Source organism: the organism of the source record quoted next, unplaced genomic scaffold (assembly GCF_019419815.1).
Source record: "Pyrus x bretschneideri cultivar Hongxiangsu unplaced genomic scaffold, Pyrus_bretschneideri_v1 Contig1, whole genome shotgun sequence".
NCBI classification, from domain to species: domain Eukaryota; kingdom Viridiplantae; phylum Streptophyta; class Magnoliopsida; order Rosales; family Rosaceae; genus Pyrus; species Pyrus x bretschneideri.
In genome coordinates, this window is record NW_025999390.1 from 11694330 (window position 1) to 11716545 (window position 22216).

Below are 22216 nucleotides of genomic sequence, written 5' to 3' on the forward strand. Positions count from 1 at the left end.
AACTCTTATGAGTTCAAAGTTGTATGGTGCTGAAGACATTGGTTAATCTTGACTCTGTTATCTACATGCATTCTATTAATGCTTTGTTTACCTACATTAACTATTGCCTTGAAGGACTCCTGTATCAATATGTAATATTGCTTCTAAAATTAATATAATCAAATTTACATACCTTCTCACTTGTATATGTATCATCCGAGGGATCATAATATATATATATATATATATATATATATATATATATATCCATGTCGTATATGTTAATGGAGCTGCCTATTGCCAATTTGCCATGTACGGCTTTTTATCGGGAAGAAAAGCCAATGGTAAAAGTAATATCATTGATCTTATTGCTAGTGAGGGTTCAAATCCTTGAGATAACACCCTGATCAAAATATAACGTTACCGTGCAATCTTATTTTAGCTTAAATTCCCTGACCAATATGAACCAGCAATAATGAGAAAAAGGCAATGAATGCTTTTCCTAGTCATTTTGGTACATATTTTTCATGCAGTGGTTGTTTCAAACTTTGTGACAACAATTTAATTAAGGTGCTACAATGCATGCATGTATAGATAAAAGTGGAATCCACGTAGGTGTAAGTTTAGGATTTCAGCCCTGCTTTGAATTCTCCTTGGGGTTTAGGGCTGAGTTTCTCCGTTGTTATCAAAAACAGAAATTGTTGAGTGCATGCTTGAATTTTCTCTAAGGCAGAATTTCAAAAGGTGAATTTTCTTTGACTTTTTGAAACTCTAAAATGTCAAGTTTGCGTAGGAATCGACTAAAATGATCATAAATCAAATATGTTAAAATGATCAATTATGACATATGGATCAAATATTAACGACATTTTGATAAAAATTTGATGATATAACAATTAAATATCGAGACAAACTAATTATTTCAACAATTGAGATTTTTAAAAAATAATCTGAGTTCAAGTTTTGTAGGTGGCCAGGGCGACGAGCTTGATGTCTGAGTCGTGTGTGCAGGGAATAAGGAAGATATAGATGATCATGCTCATGCGGACAAATGTATAGTGATGATGGAAATCAGTTGGTGAAAAAACCAGCGTGGTTCTTTGATGTGCCGGCTGCAGGAAATCCCAACATTCCGGGTGGGATTAATGTGGCGGTGGGTTTGGAGGAGAGGGAAAAAGGTTTGGTTTTAATTTTGGAGGGAAGGGATCATACAGTTATAGTTATGGTACTCTAGAAAACCTGCCAATAATGCAATTAATTTTGGGAAGCCTGACTGTGTTGGAAAAGGTGGAGGGGCTGGTGGTGGTGGAAGCCACCATAAGAATAAAAAAGAGAAGAAGCGCCATCAAGTCGGTAGCGATAGGGGAGGTGGAATTGGGGGAGGCATTGGTGGTGGAGGTCGGAGCTGGAGGAGGAATAGGAAAGGGTCATAATTAAGAGTAATATTACACTTATCACCTAATTATTTCATCATTTGTTTCATCTCTCTAATAGAGATAGGTCCCGCCAAAGCATGTGGGTTCCATCTCTATTAGAGAGAGATGATATTAATGATAATACAACTAGATAGTAAAAGTAGCATTTTTGCATAATTAAAGGTGACAGACGTATTAGCAAAGGAAGGTAAGTTGGTGTCGGCATTGGAAAAGGTGGACGTACTGGTGGTAGCATTAACAAAGGTGGTGGCATTGGCAAATGAGGGGATGTTGGTGACGGTGCTAGTGCTAATGGAGGCAGTGGAAAGGGAGGGGCAACAAAATTTGCATCTAAAAGTCTTTATTAGGGGCAAATATCTTGAAAAACCGTCCCCAATAGAAAGAAGCGGCGGAAAATATATTCCCCTCTAAAAGAGGGGTTGCTATTGTTATTAGGGGTGAATAGTGTCAAATTTCTGCACTTATTAGTGTTATCTGCCAAGTTGGAAAATCTTATTTAAAAGTATTCCACTAACATCTTTCAACCATTTAAGGCAAATGATTCCGCCCCAAATACTTTCAATATAATAAAATACACACACACACACACACACACACACACATAATCAATAAAATATTATTTATTTGGTTGACAAATAATTTCTTTTGAATAATTCCCTGTTCTCATCTGTTACAAAACCCAACACAACTCTTCATCTTCTCCAGAAAAATAAACCTTTTCTTCAATCCCTTGTTCTTAACCTCTGATGAAGTTGTCTAGAATAAATCTCGAAACCGTTTCTTCTCTTAACTTCCATGCACGACGAAAGATTTCAACTTGCGTTCTTTCTCAATTAGCAACTGTAAATATAGCGAAGAACAACTATTCGACTAAATCATAACCGCAATTATAAAACAAATAGAACAATAATAAAACTTCAATACCACATACAGTTAAATCTACAAGCAAAATCTATAAGTACAAAAGAAAAATCCACAAACAAAATCCATTAGAAAGTACGTACCTCTACAATAAAATTTTTTGTGAAGGACTTTAAACATATCGATTCAGGAATATATAACCAACTGCACTTCAACCTCTTCCATCCTCAAATTAACCTGCGTAAAAGAAAGTTTAGAGGAGAAATAACCTTGAATGAAACTATAAAGAACAAGTTTTGCTCTCCGTTGAATTAATGCAAACCTTTCTTTCGATATTTCCTTCACTTTCTCGGGGGGGATACATAGTGCAGGAGAGGTGGAAGGAGGAGGGACGGCAGAGGGAGGAAGAAGGGAAAAAAAACAATCTGGTGACAGAGATCATGCGGCGCAGGAAGAAGAGAAATGGAGTAATAGGGTTTAGAGTAATTAATTATTTATATATTAACATAATTTTTAAATGAATATATTTTTCGTCTGAGTCTAAAACAATTTAAAAATTGTTACCGGCAATTTAATTGTGAAAAACTTGTTGATTTTGGCAAAAATTTGACGCCCCCAAAATTTCATCTCCCGCTCAAATTACAAAAAACGTTTGGGAAAATTAATTCCGCCCCTATTATTGCTAATATTAATAGAGGTCCTTGTTTGGGCCCCTATTATTGCTAATATTAATCGTTAGGGAAAATTAATGTAGTGATTCTATTCTGCCCCTACATTAAATATTGGCTTGAAGGACTCCTGCATCAATATGTAATATTGCTTCTAAAATTAATATAATCATAAATTACCTACCTTCTCATGTGTATATGTATATTGTCCGAGGGATCATAAAATATATATCCATGTCGTATAAGTTAATGGAGCTGCCTATTGCCATGTACGGCTTTTTATCGGGAAGAAAAGCCAATGGTAAAAGTAATATCATTGATCTTATTGCTAGTGAGGGTTCAACTCCTTGAGATTACACCCTGATCAAAATATAACGTTACCATGCAATCTTATTTTAGCTTAAATTCCCTTGACCAACATGAACTAGCAATAATGAGAATGACACGTCCGACCTTGATATTCTTCAAACACTAGGGTAGGCACGTGTTGACTGACACCCGAATGTGACAAAGTCATATTAGGATGCATGAGAACTAGAAACAATTAACCGACATAACTACAACTTGTAAATTTAATTATAATGAATATGCAATTATGGAACGTGTTCAAAGCATACAACTAATCTGAGGCACTAAAAAGGAATAATATAAAATTGAATGAACAAAGAGATGGGTCCTACACCGAGAGGACTCGAAGATGCCGATATGAGAGTGCCTTGACGCCGAGATTGTACGCCTCGAATCTAAGTCCTGAGGGGGCGTAAAACAAAACATGAGTGGACCAAGTTGATATATAAGTAATACTAAAACAATTAATCTTTAACGTACTAGCCCCCAGGTTTAGAAAACTCGTATAACATAATAAGTAATAGGTTTTTTCGAAAACCCAAACATGCCATAAAACCTTTCATAAAACATATATCGTATATAGGTTGCTTAGTAGCAGTAGCACAAGGCATATATATAAATAAAGAAATAAATATATATATATAAACATATATCTTCATTCGCTCGAAGGCACAACATCTCCTGACCGAAGCCATCTACAAACGCCCGATCGAAGCCAATATAAATATCTTCCGCCCATAGGCACCAACCAAATGCTTGGCCAAAGCCAATCTTATATCTCCCGACCGTAGGCACCAACCAAACGCCCGCCCGAAGCCAATCTTATATCTCCCGCCAGTTGGCACCAACCAAATGATCACAATTGACTCATAGGCCCTTACATCACTCAACCGAAGCCATATAAAGATATCATTCGCTCGTAGGCAGTATCGTTCGAGTAATTACTAAATAGATACATAAACATAAACATAATATTTCTAATATATATATATATATATATATATGTCTCAATCGGAGCTCAGTAACTAAAATGTCATATTGTAAAACCACGTTCATATGATACGGTGTCATTTTGTTCCAGGTTTTGTGGAACAAGCAGGAAGGGGAGAGAATGATGGTGGTTGTGCATGCGTGTGTCCAGTTCAAAGGGAGAGGGAAGTTGCAGAGGAAAGGGGGCTTGGGGGCTAAAGGCAAAAGGGAGAGAAAGTGAGAGGACTGGGAGGTTATGGGAGAAACACGGGAATAGAAATGAGAAATGAAAGGGAAAGTGAGCTGGGAGGGGGGACCAAATTGTCAAGGTGGGCCCCACGTGGCACACCAATTAAAGCCCAAAAGTACCACTTTAAAATAAACATCTCAACTCTAGTGAAATTACAAAATTACCCTTCCGTTTCAAAAATTATGGGACAAGTTGTTACAATTTACTCTCGTTAAGAAAATTTCGTCCTAAAATTTGAAATAACGTACTATACATAAAAACTCGAATATAGGAAATGATATATTATAGAGAGAAATCAAGTCAAAATGGTTGCATAAAAGAGGATATGCCACCCTGTCGTGAGTGGGTTTCCAAATCCTCTTTCATGCCTCCAAGCTCCTACTATCTTCCCAATCAATATAAAAGTAGAAACATACTTTATAAAGATATAAAGTCGAAATTGCGTAATAACGTATGGTAAAAAATATGTATGCTTAATACGATAACGTCAAAATAAATAAGTACTAACATAGAGGTCGAAAAACTGGTACTGTAATTAAAATTGAAAGTGGAAAAGATTCAACTGAACATTTGTAACATAAAAAATATAAATATATTACTATAATAAGGTAAGTTAAAATACTTGTACTAAAGATCAAAATCGAAAATGAAAATGGGTCCACCCAATCATACATAACATCACGTACTTCGAGAACATGTGTGTCTTTGGGACCTGCCCCAACAATAACTAAACAGTGACAACTATCGTAGACGGGTATACCTGTCCACTTACTTGACGAACCCAACGAATAAGCCAATGATATCACAGTCGGCCGCCCGCTATACTGACAACACATTGTTGTCTCGATAAGGAAGTAGTAATTTCCTAAGGGTGCAAACATACCAATTTGTCCAATCCTAAGTCAACAACAACACAAGCACATAGTTTCTCAAATCATAAAATCAAACATCCGAAAACTAGTTCGCAGAACTCTACTGTCCAACCAACGCTGTCAATAGAATTTATCATACCAATTATCAAATAGTGTCATACATAAATTGAAAATAAAACTATCGTTGTAACTACTCCCAAAGAGATCAGTGAAAAATCTAATCATTCAGAAACCACAAATCAAAAGAACGCAACACGTCTTTCAAGATCTAAATAGTTTGTTCAAGACTGTCCAACAGTTTGCAAATAAAAATACGATACGGGACAAACAACTTAGTACTCAAGACATTCACAAGAACTTCACAAAACCTAGAAGTGAAACACGCATCACGATGAGGTACAAAAGTGATGATACACTGAGATCTAAAACAATGTAATTCGCAACACTTATGCAAGCTGATTCATTGAAAAATTTCTCTCGAATTTAGCAAACAGCTATGCCGAAAAGGCTAAGTGAACACACAAGAATTTAAGGGTCAAACAAATCCATCAAAGCTAGGAAACAAGATAACCAAAGTGAATGCGTAGCTTTGATGCAAGAATACGAGTAAGTACCTAACTTGATTCTATGGTGGTAAGTCGGGATGGTTGAGTGTGGGCTTGACTCGGTGATAGTCTAAAGTAATCTGATAGACAGGAACTCAAACTTTTTCTCCATCCAACTTTCATAAAACTTATTACAATGATAAACTTAGGGAACGATAATCTCAAGGATATTCAATCACCGGTGGTAATGATTCACTCAATAGGATGTTACGGGTGATTAAATGACTAGTGGTCCCGGTTAAAACTTTTGGATTTGAGTAGTCCTCCTGAATAGTCTATCTACTATAGAAAAGATACGAAGTGAAATGATACGAAGTGTCGTAGGGTAAGCACAAACCCAAAGTTAACTGTAATGTTTTCTAGGACCAAAAGGTGAAACTGAGATCACGGTCAAAATTGATGATAATTGAGACGTCATTCTAACAAAGTCTAGGATGAAGAATTCTACCAATTGGTCAAAAGTATAGTCCTCGCGGATTAGTAGATAATACGACGAGTGAGTTGATTAACAAATACCGAAACATCATCATAGTCTCCATGTGTACAAGGTGGTTTGTACTGGAAATCTATGGTGACATTCGCCCATTTTCATTCGCATCCCTAGTGAAATTCTGACTAAGAGCATCGATTACGATAGTTGCCTAACCATAATGGTACTCAAAGATGCAATCAAATCATCGATAAGTTTCATCCACCTCATTTGTCACCAACTCAACAATTTATGTGTGAAGACACACTACAACTTCTTTGGTCAAAAGGATGCAATAGTTCTCACTGTAGAGAAAACGTTACCAGATTTTACATCAAGAAAGATCGTTATCAGCTTTAGTTCAAAGATAGGATGATTCATATCGTGCAGTTCCAATCGTTAAGAGACGCACACGTGACTTGATTCTACTGCATCAGTGTGCAACCAAACATTTAATAATACACCACCGCATAATTCGAAACGTGTAAGAACTACGATTAGCTGAGATAATACCCCGTTGTCAGAAACTTCGTTCACCGTCAGCATCATAACAAGATTAACTGGTTTCTTAGCCAAAAAGGAAATAGGTCTAAGCTCCAGGAATAGTTAAGAATTGCTGAAAGAATTTGACAAGACCAAAGACATTTCGTATTTCACAACGCCTTGTGAGGATTTTCAATTTCCAACGGTCCTAACCCCTTTTGGAAATTGATGAGAATAACGTCAGCTACCAAAGAAACTCCCAAGAAAAGTATATACCTTAACAAAACAATGTTCGAAGAATTTGACGTACAACTAATAGTCGATGTTTAATTAACCTAACCTCGTGGTTAGATTAAGCAAGAAGGTTATTGATAGAACAATCGCCAAGAATTGTTCTAAGGATCCGCATTAATTTCCTTAGCAGGAATGAGTCAGAGGACATTGATTCGATCCACCAAAATAACACTTACTACACTTCGCAACATCTAGCGCTTACTCGTTCTCTCCAACATGAACTTCGAATGTTTCGATCAATTTCCATATAAATGTGACTTCGCCTCTTATTACCAAGGAACGCATGTCGTAGAGTGACATCACCGATTCAAATCTTCCAAACTCAAACCACTAAGATTTTTCCGTTTCACCATACTCCTATGTAGATACGACTCTGTCCACAATTTCTAAGGAACACATGTTGAAGAGTAGCATCACCATTTCGAGTCTCCAGTTGGTCTTAACCAACTCATACCATTAAAAACTTTATGTTTCCGAGCACTCATATGTAGATCCGACTCTGCACGCAATTCCTAAGGAACACATGTTGCAGAGTGGCATTGCCATCTCGAATCTTCAGCTGGTCTTACCCAGACTTTCTCTTACTGAGATTTCTAATTCAATTCACTTCAATGTAAAAACCAACTCTGCCCGTAATTCTTAAGGAATGCATGTTGTAGAGTATCAGTCTGATGTCCAAAGTCGTCTAATAATCCATCATGTCACCGCTGAGGCACAATCCCGACACAAAATTTCTTATTCTTCAATAGGATGTGACTATTCATGCAGATTGAGGGTTGCACAATCGTGCCGAATGACAACAAATCTGGAAGTTGTGACATCTAAATGATGTCATGACCGACACACTACTACAATAACAGAAGATCCTAAGTATGCTCTGAACAAAGCATGCTCTGATACCAAATTGACATGCCCGACCCTGATATTCTCCAAACACTAGGGTAGGCACGTGCTGGCTGACACCCGAAGGTGACGAAGCCATATTATGATGCATGAGAACTAGAAACAATTAACCGACATAACTAAAACTTGTAAATTTAATTATAATGAATATGCAATTATGGAACGTGTTCAGAGCATACAACTAATCCGAGACATTACAAAGGAATAATATAAAATTGAACGAACAAATAAAAGGGTCCTAAACCGAGAAGACTTGAAGATGCTGATGCAGGAGTGCCTTGACGCCGAGATTGTACACCTCGAATCTAAGTCCTGAGGGGACACAAAACAAAACATGAGTGGACCAAGTTGATATATAAGTAATACTAAAATAGTTAATCTTTAATGTACTAACCCCCAGGTTTAGAAAACTCGTATAGCATAATAAGTAATAGGTTTTTCCGAAAACCCTAACATACCATAAAACCTTTCCTAAAACATATGTTGTATATAGGTTGCTTAGAAGTTGTAGCATAAGGCATATATATAAACATATATCTTCATTTGCCCGAAGGCACAACATTTCCCGGCCGAAGCCAATATAAATATCTTCCGGCCAAAGCATCTACAAACGCCCAGTCGAAGCCAATATAAATATCTTCCGCCCGTAGGCACCAACCAAATTCCCAATCGAAGCCTATATAAATATCAATTGACCCATAGGCCCTACATCACCTAACCGAAGCCATATAAAGCTATCATTCGACCTGTAGACCCCTACATCACCCGACTGAAGCCATATAAAGATATCATTCGCCCGTAGGTAGTATCGTTCGAATAACTACTAAATAAGTACATAAACATAAACATAATATTTCTAATATATATATATATATTTATCTCAATTGGAGCTCAGTAACTAAAACGTCATATCGTAAAACCACGTTCATAAGTAGGTATATAGTTATCAATCATATATACCACGAAGAACGTAAAGTCGATAAAGCATGATAATTCATAAAGCATGAAACTAATTTACTCATAAACGTTTCATAAAACGTAGCCATTAAATCATGCTTTCATGTATGCATTTCTAATAGTAAAATATGCATTTTAGAAGGGGTCCACTAACCTTACACCGTTGGTGAAGAGCCATGCAAACAACGGTGGATGGAAACGCCACTAACAAACGCACCTAAGCACATAAAGGTACCAATTAATAAAACAATACTAAAATGGTTGAATTTCCAGAAACGGACGTCATAAATGGATTCAGAACGTCGAAAAACATAATGGGGGACCTCGGGTACCCCAACACACTGCCACAGGATGGTGGCCTCGATGGCCATACGCTGCCGCACTTCATTTTGGTTCGTCGGAAAGTTGGCCGAAAAATTACCGGCATCGCCGTGGACGGAGGTGGAGCACAGTACCTCCAGTGAAGGCGCGTGTGCTCTACATGCAGGCCAAGGCAGACGCCCACGCGCAGGCGCATGCGCTGGCCAGGTTCTGGGTTTGTTGGGTTGGGCAGATTCCAATTGGGTTTTGGGCTTGGGTTGTTAAGACTGGGCTGAGCCAAATGGGCCGAAGGCCTAGGTTGGGCTTGGTTCAGTGGGTCACACAAATAGTTTTGGGCCTGACAGCTCAGCCCAAAGGTTTGGGCCAAATAGTGACCTGGGTTGGGTTCCATGGGTATTTCGGGTTAATGGGTTATGGGTTTGAGACCCTGACCCGGTTCTCAGACCGGATTCACGAAGAAGCAAGCCGGAGCTTCCCAAGCTCCAATCAACCTCGATTCTCAACCTTAGCATACGATCTACCTACCAAAATGAAGACTAATAAGTGTAGTTTAGGATTATACCTTTCATTTCCCCAATAGTGGCCGGAGTTGGCCGGAAATCGGCTTGAAAGCCGTCGGACTTGTCGGAATCTGGGGAAGGTTTTCTCGGGGTGTTTTCTGCAACTAATGAGTTGAACAACTTAAAATTTACTTTAATCTAACCCCAAAATGTAACCCAAGAGATTCAAAGACTTACTTATGTCGAGGGTTCGCCGAAGAAGGAACTGCATAGTGGCGAAGCCATGGTGCACGCGATACGGTGTCCTTTCGTTCCAGGTTTTGTGGAACACGCAAGTAGGGGAGAGAATGATAGTGGTTATGCGTGCATGAGTCCGATTTGGAGGGAAAGGGAAATTAAAGAGCAAATTAGGCTCAGGGGCTAAAAGAAAAAGGGAGAGAAAATGAGAAGACTGAGGGGTTCTGGGAGAAACACGGGGAAGAGAAAAGAGAAAGGAAAGGGAAAATGTGCCAGGGGGGACCAAATTGTCAAGGTGGGCCCCACGTGGCACACCAATTAAAACCCAAAAGTACCATTTTAAAAATAAACATCTCAACTCTAGTGAAATTACAAAATTACCCTTCCGTTTCAAAAATTTCGGACAGGTCATTACAGAGAAAAAGGCAATGAATGCTTTTGCTAGTCATTTTGATACATATTTTTCATGCATTAGTTGTTTCAAACATTGTGACAACAAATTAAGGTGCTACAATGCATGTATGTATAGATAAAAGTGGAATCCACGTAGGTGTAAGTTTAGGATTTCAGCCCTGCTTTGAATTCTCCTTGGGGTTTATGGCTGAGTTTCTCCGTTGTTATCAAAATCAGAAATTATTGAGTTCAGGCTTGAATTTTCTCTAAGGCAAAATTTCAAAGGGTGAACTTTCTTTGACTTTTTGAAACTCTAAAATGTAAGTTTGCGTAGGAATCGATTAAAATGATCATAAATTAAATATGTTAAAATGATCAATGATGACATATGAATCAAATATTAACGACATTTTGATAAAAAATTTGATGATATAACAATTAAATATCAAGTGAAACTAATTATTTCAACAATTGAGATTTTAAAAAATAATCTGAGATCAAGTTTTCTAATTGATATGTACATTAACAGATAACTAGTATTTTGTCTAGTGATAATTGTCTTGAGTTACGGATAATTATCTTCATGATAGTCTAGTGGAACCGACTAATTAAAGATGTTTCGTCGATCGTACGAGGAAATATACATCTGATATCTTAATTGGTTAAGGTCAACTCAGCTAAGAAAAAAATGATTGAGAATGTTGAAATGATGCTGAAAAGTTAGCTGTGAGTTGTTGAAGATTAAAACACAAAACTTCACCGAATAGTTGCGTTTCAAACTCAAAAGGATGGATTTCTCTGGTTAACTGAGGAAGGTTTTATTTGGTTGTGACCCTTATTTCAAATCATTTTTGGGAGGCTGTATAAAAAAATTTAAAAAATTATTATAAAAAAAAAAAAAAAAAAAAAGAACACACTTTTGGGAGGCATTTGTGGAAGCAAATTAACATATTTACACAAATTTTCTCAAAAAAATAAAACATATTTACACTAATTAAGTTACTTGTAAGTGATATATCTTCGAATTTCATGAATGGCGAATTTGCAACTATTTTATCTTCCATCCTATTAGTGTAAATAATATTTATACAAAATAAAACTTATAATGTTGGCTAAGAGTGTTCCTTAGGCCAGAAAGAGATCATCTCCGAATCTCTTCCTCCAAAACCCAGGGATCAAGTGATCCGGGCCCTTAAAATTTGATTCAACGACAAAAAATTATTATAACTTTAAAAAAGTTTACTAACTATTATATTTTTAGCTGTTGGATCAAATTTTAAGATCAGGATCACTTGATCCCTGGGCTTTGGAGGGAGAGATCCAGAGAGGATCTTTTTCCCCTTAGCCCAATCAACGAGGACACACACTCTTGTGAATTGTCTCTTTCCCCTTAGCCCAATCAACGAGGACACACACTCTTGTGAATTGTGTGTAAGAATAATATGACCTTCAAAAAAAAATTGAAGAAGATGAAGTTATAGCTAGGTAACTTCAATAGTACGTTTTTCCTCTCTGCCAAACACACAATATGCTCAACCAAACAATAGATCTTTGGTCCAAATAATGAGCCTTTTTCTATGAGATCATTGACCACTATTTATACAAACAATTAATCCATGTGATTCTCTTATTAGGATCCATATAGAATACTAAAAAAGTCTCCTTGTCAATGTGGTAAAAACCAGTTTATTACGTACTAATTAGTTCAGTTTCATATAAATTAGAACAAGTAATCCTCTTTTCTTAAGAATTCTATACTAATTTGAACTCAAACATCCGGCCAAATACACCTACACTTATACTCATAGTCTAACATTATGTACAAAATATGCGGCACTGTGTGTGCCACCTTCGACAAACAATGAAATCTGAATGTTTTATGGAAACCAAATGCTTCATGTATTCCCATTACGTATCCACGAGATTGAAGAAAAAGAGAAGAAGACGATTAGTACCTTTCTTACTCTTGTATCTTTAGTTTTTAAGTTTACATGATGTAAGAATGATGAAACGCAAGAAACTTACATATCATGTACATTTTTACTTTACCTCATGCTCTTATATTTTTCTCGTGTGATTCAATAAGTGCATTACTTGTAAGAAAGAAATCCAATATTAATTACTACTTAGCAGAAAAATACGGTACTTCTTTGCTGGTTTATTTGTCCCACAAGCACTGGAAATGCGATGGGTAGGATTTGGGTCGGTTAGGACAACAAGTTGTTTTAAAATTTGTGGGACATGTCATTCGACCATTTTTCAATTGATAAAGAATTTACTTTATTAGGTAAAAAGGTTAATCCAATTCCAAACATATTAATAATCCATATAGGCAGATGTTTAAGTCAATGTTAAATTCACTAATCTTATTCTTATCCGAGAGTGTGACTGAGATATGCAAAAAACTTGACATATTTGCTAATATATGATATAACCACATCCATTAGCAGAACTTAGTTTTCTTTATTTTACACCATTCAAAATATTACCATATGTGAGATCAATGTGATAATTTTTCATTGTATTTTGGCCTTTTTGTTCATTAGGATCTGTTTAATCAGTCTTTATCATTATCTTTTAACAGGGTAATACAAAATACTACTTATATTCAAAATTAAGGTAATTAGTATAAAAAATATGGATAGAAAGATTTGCATCTAAAGCAAATAAATAAAAGATCCATAATCCATCATAAACAAGCACTTCCATGTCGAATTACTAACGAAATAAATGCGTCCGGCCAAATGAAAACACAAATCATGGCACACAACATTATCATAGTGAATTATGGAAGCATGTAATAATAGCAATATCGTCATAATATGTTGGATTAATATTACTAAAAATAGTAATTTTGAACAAATACAAAAACATAATAGTTAACAATGTAATCTAGAAATATTCACACATTAATAATATTCTGACTGCAATTTTCTATAAAATCAAATCGTTTGAGTCGGACACGAGAGGTTCTTATCCAAGTTCATATATACTACCGTGACTTGTCAAATTAGTGCGCCACACTATTCCCATTAATCTTGGCCATTCCCATTCCATCATTCCAACCATTCCCCTTGTTCCTATAAATGTACGTGTTCTTTGGGTAGTTTTCTCTCACAACCAATATCTCTAACTCTCGCACTCCTATTTTCTCCTCGTGCTCTTACGATCTCTTATCTGAACTGACTCGGCCTGTTTCATGAATTCCACGACGAAAACAAGCGGCTCAGTCAGCTTCGCAGCTCCGCGAAGCTTCGGCACCGCCTTAAAATCCGACCTCAAGGAGACCTTTTTCCCCGACGACCCTTTCAAGGCATTCGCAAATGAGAAACCACTTGGGAAGGTCAGGAAGGGTTTCCAATATTTCGTTCCCATCTTGGGATGGCTTCCGAAATACAGTCTGAAAACGTTTCAATACGACGTCCTTGCCGCACTCACCATCACCAGTCTCGCCATTCCTCAAGGAATTAGCTACGCCAAACTCTGCCAGATTCCTCCCATTATCGGCCTCTGTAAGGCTGAATCATTGATTAAATTGAATATTATCTTCTAAAATATATGCACACACAGTCCAAGTTCAGCGTCTGGCAAGAGAATATTTCTTCGATAATTTTATGTGCAACCAAACCAATAAATAATTAATGGGTTGTGTTATAATTGTGTAGATTCAAGCTTTGTTCCTCCTCTTATTTATGCAATTTTTGGAGACTCCAAGTACCTCGCTGTGGGAACAGTGGCAGCATGCTCGTTGCTTATTGCCGAAATCATTGGAGAAGTAGCTGATCCAAAGGCAGACCCTACATTGTACCTGCACTTAGTTTTTACGGCCACCTTTATCACCGGCATTATTCAGACAGCTTTGGGTATTCTAAGGTGAGAATAAATTGTGTAGTACGGAAACAAACAGGTACCGTATATGTATATATATGTATATGTATATGTGTGTGACCTTTTAATGCAAATTTAACCTAATTATATAAAAGTTATTGTCGTCGATATTCAGGCTGGGGATTCTGGTGGATTTCCTATCACATTCCACCATCACTGGCTTCATGGGAGGGACTGCAATTATAATTTGCTTGCAACAGTTGAAGGGCTTTTTAGGGTTGAAGAATTTCACGACCAAAACCGACGTTGTAAACGTTTTGAAATCAGTATTCCAGCATAGAAACGAGGTCAGTGCTTATCCACATATTAATGCGAAATTAGTGCATATATAGTTTTTTTTCCTAATTTTGGTAACAGTTGATTAATTCCTTCCTAAAATGTCGATTATTACAATCACAGTAGCGTGGATTAGGTGCATGGACGCGCTTTAAAATTGAATGACATTTGTAATAAAAAGAAGAAAATTAATGATATTTTTCCTCTTTTTGCAGTGGAGGTGGGAGAGTGTAGTTCTGGGTATTACCTTCCTCCTTTTACTACAGTTTACCAGGTGGCTGGTGAGTTTTCTGTTCAACAAAAGCTCACTGGGATATGGTTCCTGCTATTAAAAAAAATATATATATATATATATATATCTATCTTGTGAGTCGCAGAGCTAGAATTTACAATAATGGGTTACGAACAAAGTCCTCTAACAACTAAATATACTTTAATTTATAGTTGGCAAAGACATGTTCTCATATTTTAGGAATATCATATCACAACATCATTATCAATAAAATCAAATACATTTATCATTTTATAAAACCAAGTTATCATTCAACCATTGATTTCCATTCATGTTTCATTATATTCAACCAAGTTATCATCCAACTAAAAAGCTCTCCCTATTTTGGAAAGGTTGTAGTTTTGGTAGGTTTTAAATAAATAAAAAATATTAATAAATGCTCTCTCTATTTTGTTTGCCTTAGCTATTGTAGGAATCATATAAAATTTCGGAAGGGAGATATTTGAGGTTGTTAAGAGTCAGTGGCAGCCGATGCCTCCATGTTGGTTTCGTCACTGCTTGTGATCAATAAATAAATGTAGTATATAAATAATAAATAATTAATTACTCTTCCTCTATATTAATGATGTTCACTAACTTTTCAGAGAAACAGAAAACCAAAGCTATTCTGGGTGTCGGCTATGACTCCACTTGTCGTGGTGGTTGTTGGGTGCCTTATTGCTTATTTTGCCCATGCAAAAGACCATGGAATACCAATTGTAAGTGTGCTAACTTGTTTCAAATATTCATTTATTAATAGAATAGTTAATATACAAATAAAAGCAAAGGTTTCCATTCAAATTGTATTAAAACTACGAGAAAGACGTTCATGGCACGGAATGTCACAGTGAAAGTGTATTCATGACATAAAAGATGGTCTCTTAGTTTTCATATCTCATTTCTTTTGTTGTTATTTTCTTATTTTTATTTATCGATTTCTATTCTTAGGTGGGAGACTTGAAGAAAGGGATCAATCCTTCTTCCATTCAATATTTGACCTTTGACAAAAAATATTTTCCGGCTGTTGTGAAGGCTGCGGCTATTACTGGCCTTATTGCTTTGGCTGTGAGAAAGACCTTAACCTACCTATAATTATTTCTCCCATTAATTTTCATTTCTGGTTTAAATTAAGGGAGACTTTAGTTTTTAGTTACTACTAGGTTAGTTTAATACGTATTTTAATTATCAAATAACCTTTTTCAGGAGGGAATAGCAATTGGAAGGAGCTTTGCCATAATGAGGAACGAACAAGTTGACGGGAATAAGGAAATGATAGCTTTTGGCTTCATGAACATTATTGGATCTTTCACCTCATGTTACTTGACTACTGGTATATTATATTTACATATAAATTGCTTATCTCCAATTGATTTCACTAATCACTGTTCACATATTTTATAATTCTTTGATTAATTTTGTATTATAATTTAATTAGGACCATTTTCAAAGACTGCGGTGAATTACAATGCGGGAGCAAGATCACAAATGGCAAACGCAGTGATGGCACTTTTTATGATGTTCGTTCTTCTGTTCTTGGCTCCTCTCTTTAGTTACACCCCTCTTGTTGCTTTATCTGCAATTATTATGTCCGCCATGCTTGGACTCATCAAATACAATGAAGTCTATGAACTCTTCAAGGTTGACAAGTTTGACTTCGTCATCTGCATGGCTGCCCTTTTAGGTGTTGCCTTCATTAGCATGGACATCGGTCTCGGTATCTCAGTAAGCACTTCTTCTCACACATGTTTATGCTTTAAGTCTTTTTCAAAAGTGCAAATGCTCTTGTAAAAGAACTTGATAGTTGTTTCTCCATAGTGCTTTCAGAATTCATAAACCCTAAAACGTGTTTGAGTGTATTAATTTATGCTAAGTTCAACAAGTGCTTTTGATTTTCTGAAAACACTGGCAGGCTTGTAGCCATTTACGTATTCATTAATGTTATTAGGGTTTTAATCTTGAATTAACCTAGTGAGTCTTTGTTTGATTAGATCGTACTTGGTCTTGTGAGAGCTCTCCTTTATGTGGCTAGGCCTGGCACTTGTAAGCTTGGAAAAATACCAGACTCGGTTATTTACCGTGACATAGAGCAGTATCCAGAAGCTGCGAGGAATTCAGGAGTCCTGGTACTACAAATTGGCTCCCCAGTCTACTTTGCAAATGGCAACTATATAAGGGAAAGGTAATGTTTATGTTTAGCTTATATTATACATTTCAAAATTAATGATATTGCTTAACTAAAATTATAGTATTATTAGTAAATTTTTCTAATTAGTATATATTTGGAAATAGGATTTTGAGATGGGTTTGGGATGAGCAAGAACAATTAGATGCTAGCGGAGGCGAGCTTGAGCATGTCTTGCTCGAATTGTCAGGTACGATTAAACTTGATTATATATCGCATCTTCAAATCTCCCTACCTCATTGATAATTTTTATTTTATTTTATTTTTGCATCGTTCATGACTGTTTCTCCAATTTAAATTAAATGTTTCAAACTCGATTTCGTAGGAGTTATAACCATCGATATGACTGGCATTGAAACGTTGGCGGAAGTACACAAAACCTTAGCTGCAAGAGGGATTAAGGTAAAGATGAAATCCATGCATTCATGTACTTGTTCATCAATTATTCGTCTTAATAGTTAATTATAACGAGAATAAAAGATAATTTCTGTATTTGTTTGTCATTTTAGCTGGGAATAATAAACCCGAGGATTAAGGTGATGGAGAAAATACAAACGTCACATTTCGTAGACAAGATCGGAAAAGAAAATATCTACTTATCGATCGAGGATGCAATCGTAAATTGCAAGTTTTCGATTCGCAAGTCCAGTGAAGCCGAAGGTTCATCATAAACCGCAAGCGATGATGCGCATACAATAAGTTTGATGCTGTGTTCTGGGTTTCGATTCTGCAGTTGCTGGTACCCCGAGAAATTTACACTTGGTTGTTGTTGTTGTTATTGGGGTTTGTTCTTGAGGGGGAAAAGTGGAATTTTATTTCTCTGATGTGAAATTATTATTTTTCTTACTTGATAAGAAATAAGTGTAGTATTACTCTTTTCTTATTGGCAATACTATGGATCATGGATCAAATATTTGGAACTTTTACTTTGTTTTGAAACAATGAAAACCAAAGTATGAGAGGAGTTCAGAACATACATGATTTTCTTGTAGTTAAAACCGGCTTGGAGTTGGAGCAGTTTTTCTTGTAGCTTGCAAGTTGTAGATGTGCGTTAAGCTAATCTGAATACAGAAATAATACATTATTCTAGTCAAGTTGATCCTACGCTTATACATGCAATTTTTATTTATTAAATACAAATATAAATTAACAACGATTTTCATACCCTCATTTTTTTGTCGTCAACTCTTCTCTTGGTTCTCATCTAATGTTTTATTTATTTTAATTCTATTCAATTCAACGACTGGAAATGCATAGTACAGAGTGAAAAAAAAGAAGGTGTAAAAATTATTTTCGAAATAAATAAATAAATTATAAATCATGAATCATGACACAACTACAAGTCCAAACCCAAACATTATTTTGGACTCTGTTCCGAACTGAAAGTGCGAGCCCACAGGACTCAGACGTCCATTCGAACTCTGCCTCCGGGCTCAATCCGCTTCCATCTCTGTACCGCCAAGGCCTTCCAGCTTCGCTCTTCGGAGCTCCGCACCGACTTCCTCGAGCTCTTTCATCTCCCAACTCACGGAAAATGGTAAATGCGAACCGAAATTTTACTCTAAGTTTCAATATTTTAGTTAGTTTAACTTCATCTCTGCCTTTCTTACTGTTTTTTCTTGTGAATTTTGATAATTTCATCAATTTTTGCGCTGTTTCCATGGTGAATTTGCAGCCTCTCCGGCTCGATATCAAGGTAGATTTCTCTCGGTTTCTTTCAGTTTGTGTTATCCGTTTCGATTTTATCAATTTTGTTATGATTAATCAGTGCATTTTCACTTATTATTTTGATGCTGCTCTTGAATTCTTTAAAGTTGGGATTTCATGAGAATTTTAGTTTATCAAAACTGCTGTTAGAAATGTAATTTTTTTTTCCTGGAAAATAGTTTATTTCTCATAATTCCTAGTTGTTCCTGAATTGTTTTATGGTGATATTGTTTCTTGCTGCCCGTGATTAGCTATAGGGTTAAGTGATTCGTGCTTTTCAGAAACTTAAGTGATTGCAGATGGGATATAGTGAGGTTAATGTGAAAGCTAAGAAGATAGTTTTTGTAACTGTTGGAACTACCAGTTTTGATGCTCTTGATCGAGAGGTGGATACGCGTGAGGTTAAACAAGAGTTGGTATACTCGGCTTCTCTTTCAAATGGGCCGCGGATCCTACATTCCCACGAAGATATTTCTCAACCGAGTTATGCGATTAGTTGCTGCTCTTCATTATCTACTGCAAAGTAGCAAACTTTAGTGGTGCAAAGTGGATTTGTAAACGAATGCGTTATCCAGTTTGCTATTTTAGATTTGGGTTTATGGGTAGCTGTAGTGTTGATATTCAATTCCTACGCAGATAGAGGTTAAAAGAAAAAAACTAGTTTGTCCGTGCTTCATAAATTCAAACAAGAATTCATCCGTTGCTTGGTTTTCTACTACTTTGAAATAGCCTGGTTGCTAGTAATGTTGTAGCAACAGAATGGAGGAATGTTAAGTTAAATGACTTCTATGCTCTCTTTTGTCAGACATACTTTGTGCAACATCTTTCCGCCTCAACATTATTGTTATAATGCAGGCTGAAGGAGGAGATGAGCCCCTTGCTGTTGACTACACTTTTTCTTCGAGCATTGCAGACCATCTGAGAGCAGCATCTCTTGTGTCAGTCATGCAGGTATGATTCTGATAGCGTCTGTTTATCTTTCTGCATGTTTTTACCATCTGAATAATAGAAGACTTGCAGAGATACTGATGTATTTCTTAAAGAATATTTGGCTTTAGCGTCTTCAGCTAAAATACTTGCAGCGCTAATTCATCACTTAGAATCTGAGTAGCTATAATGTATTAGTTTCATCTCTTTTCTTGTCGTAAATGCGACGCTTGTCTATAATTTCTAAATTTAGTTGACGAGTGCTATATTCTGCAGAAAATTTATTTTTCCCCTCTAGTTTTTGGATTCATCATTTTTTAAATGATTTTTTGTCAAAATAGTATAAAAAGTACTATGCTCGCCCACGGACACTTTGTCACGTTGTAAAAAGTATAAAAACTTTGTTGATTGTGAGCCATTTTTATTTTCGTTGATGTTTGATGTGAATATAATTTGCTGTGGTGCAGTGTCAGGGAGCATGTATTCGAGACTTTGCAGCTTGGTAAGCCCTTAGTCATGGTAGCGAATGAAGATCTGATGAATAACCATCAGAGTGAGTTGGCAGAAGAAGTTGCAGACATGAAGCATTTGTACTATGCTCGCCCACCAGATATGAATTTGGGTTCCCTGGTTCCGTACCATCCAGGTGATGCCACACCAGTTGCCAAGTTTATCAGCTGGTTTCTTGGTTTTGCACATGATTGATGGAATTGTAAATTTCTTTTACTTTTATGAAGGTATTATCGATCGAGATGCATGTTTGAAACGGCATGTACAATTTGAATAAAGATTTGTAGACATGGGTTAGGCCAACTTGAGTGCAAAAAGAGAACACATACGTCCCAACTCGATTAGGCCTAGACCTGCACTTTCTTTGTTGATAAAGTAGATATATAAAAACGCAACGATTTTTACACTTTTATTTTCTTATCTTGCACATTTGTCTTTGTTTTTATTCCTTGATTTTATTTATTTATTCAATTGAACAACTAAAAATCCAATTGTGCAGAATAACCAAAAAAGAGAACGGATTTTATATAATTATAATTTGGCTGTGAGATAATGACTGTATTAAATATATATATATATATATATTCACATGAATTATATCTGATCGTCAGATGATTATTGTATTAAATACATTTATGTATTGTAGCTAATTATGAAACTCGCTTCCAAAATAAATAAAGGGTAAATTACATTTTCATCAGTTTGGGGTCTATTTCAATTCCTTATAACATCTTCAAAACATTTCATACCTTTAAGTACTATTTTATTTCAAAATAATACCTCCATTACATTTTCCATCCATTGATTTGTTAAATGCTGACATAACTGCCACATATATGTCATGTGGTTGCCAAATGTCTTTCACGTGGCAAAAAAAATAAATATTTTTTTAAAAAAAAAACATGAATTAAAAAATAAAAAAATAAAAACTTGAAAACTCAGAAACCCACCCCACCCCCACAACCCCTCTTCTCCCTCCCAAGCATCCCAACCACCTCCCTCTCCCCCACTCTCTTCACCTTCCCTCCCATCCAAAAACCCATCCAATCCTTACCCAAAACCTGAATTTTCTCACCTAAAAAAAAAAAAAAAAAAAAAAAAATTGAAATACACAGCGACCCACAGCCTGCAAGAAGAAGAAGAAGAAGAAAAAGAAGAAGAAAAAGAAGAAGAAGAAGAAGAAGAAGAGGAGGGAGGAAGAAAGAAAAAAACAAAATTGAAACTATCCCTCCCCCTTCCCAACTGACCCACATCTGCAACAAGAAGAAGAAGAAGAGGAAGCGGAGGAAGAAAGGAAAAAAACATAAATAAATTTGAAACTATCCCTCCCGTCCCCTGCCCCCCCCCCCCCACCCCGACCCAGCTCCCTTCCATCCCCCCCCCCACCCAATGACCAATGACCCTCCCCCACCCCGACCCAGCTCCCCTCCCACCTTCCACACACCCCCTCCCCAACAAAAACCCCCCGCTCGAAGATGATTTCTGGGATTTTTTTTTCCTCCTCCTTATTCTTCTTCTTCTTCTTCTTCTTCTTGCAAGTTTAGGGATGTTGGGATGCTTGGGAGGGAGAAGAGGGGTTATGGGGTGGGGTGGGTTTCTGCGTTTTCAAGTTTTTTTTTTTTTTTTTTTTTTTTTGGCCACATGGAATACATTTGGCAACCACGTCAGCATTTAACGGACCAATGGATGGAAAATGTAACGGAGGTATTTTGAAATAAAATAGTACTTAAGGTATGAAAAGTGAAATATTTTGAAGATATTGTAAGGAATTGAAATAGATTCCAAACCTGAGGTATGAAAATGTAATTTACCCATAAATAAATGAAAAACTACATGTCGATGAGTCTCAAGCCCAAGCGCAAGCCCATGGTTTGCAGTCAAGAAAAATAGTGGACGTAACATTAGGCCCA

At 36.4% G+C, this 22216-nt stretch overlaps 2 protein-coding genes and 1 long non-coding RNA gene across 3 annotated transcripts; 2 read left to right on the plus strand and 1 right to left on the minus strand.

Annotated features, from left to right (window-relative positions):
- Positions 1 to 2017: 2017 nt before the first annotated feature.
- LOC125469820 lies at positions 2018 to 2891 on the minus strand. Its single transcript, XR_007252101.1, has 3 exons — positions 2599 to 2891; positions 2420 to 2513; positions 2018 to 2255 (listed from the first exon to the last, which is right to left on the minus strand). It is a non-coding gene; the product is annotated as an uncharacterized LOC125469820 (long non-coding RNA).
- A 10797-nt stretch (positions 2892 to 13688) lies between these two features.
- Positions 13689 to 18091, plus strand: LOC103943841 (probable sulfate transporter 3.5). The gene is made up of 12 exons (XM_009354201.3): positions 13689 to 14057; positions 14211 to 14418; positions 14549 to 14720; positions 14925 to 14990; positions 15586 to 15699; positions 15929 to 16045; positions 16184 to 16310; positions 16416 to 16702; positions 16969 to 17159; positions 17270 to 17352; positions 17488 to 17564; positions 17672 to 18091. Exons 1-12 carry the CDS (start codon positions 13745 to 13747, stop codon positions 17831 to 17833), a joined length of 1917 nt encoding a protein of 638 aa, XP_009352476.2. The 5' UTR covers positions 13689 to 13744; the 3' UTR covers positions 17834 to 18091.
- Positions 18092 to 18489: 398 nt separating this feature from the next.
- Positions 18490 to 20712, plus strand: LOC103938837. Its single transcript, XM_048578181.1, has 5 exons — positions 18490 to 18699; positions 18838 to 18858; positions 19725 to 19820; positions 20264 to 20375; positions 20409 to 20712. Exons 1-4 carry the CDS (start codon positions 18490 to 18492, stop codon positions 20300 to 20302), a joined length of 366 nt encoding a protein of 121 aa, XP_048434138.1. The 3' UTR covers positions 20303 to 20375; positions 20409 to 20712.
- The last annotated feature ends 1504 nt before the right edge of the window (positions 20713 to 22216 follow it).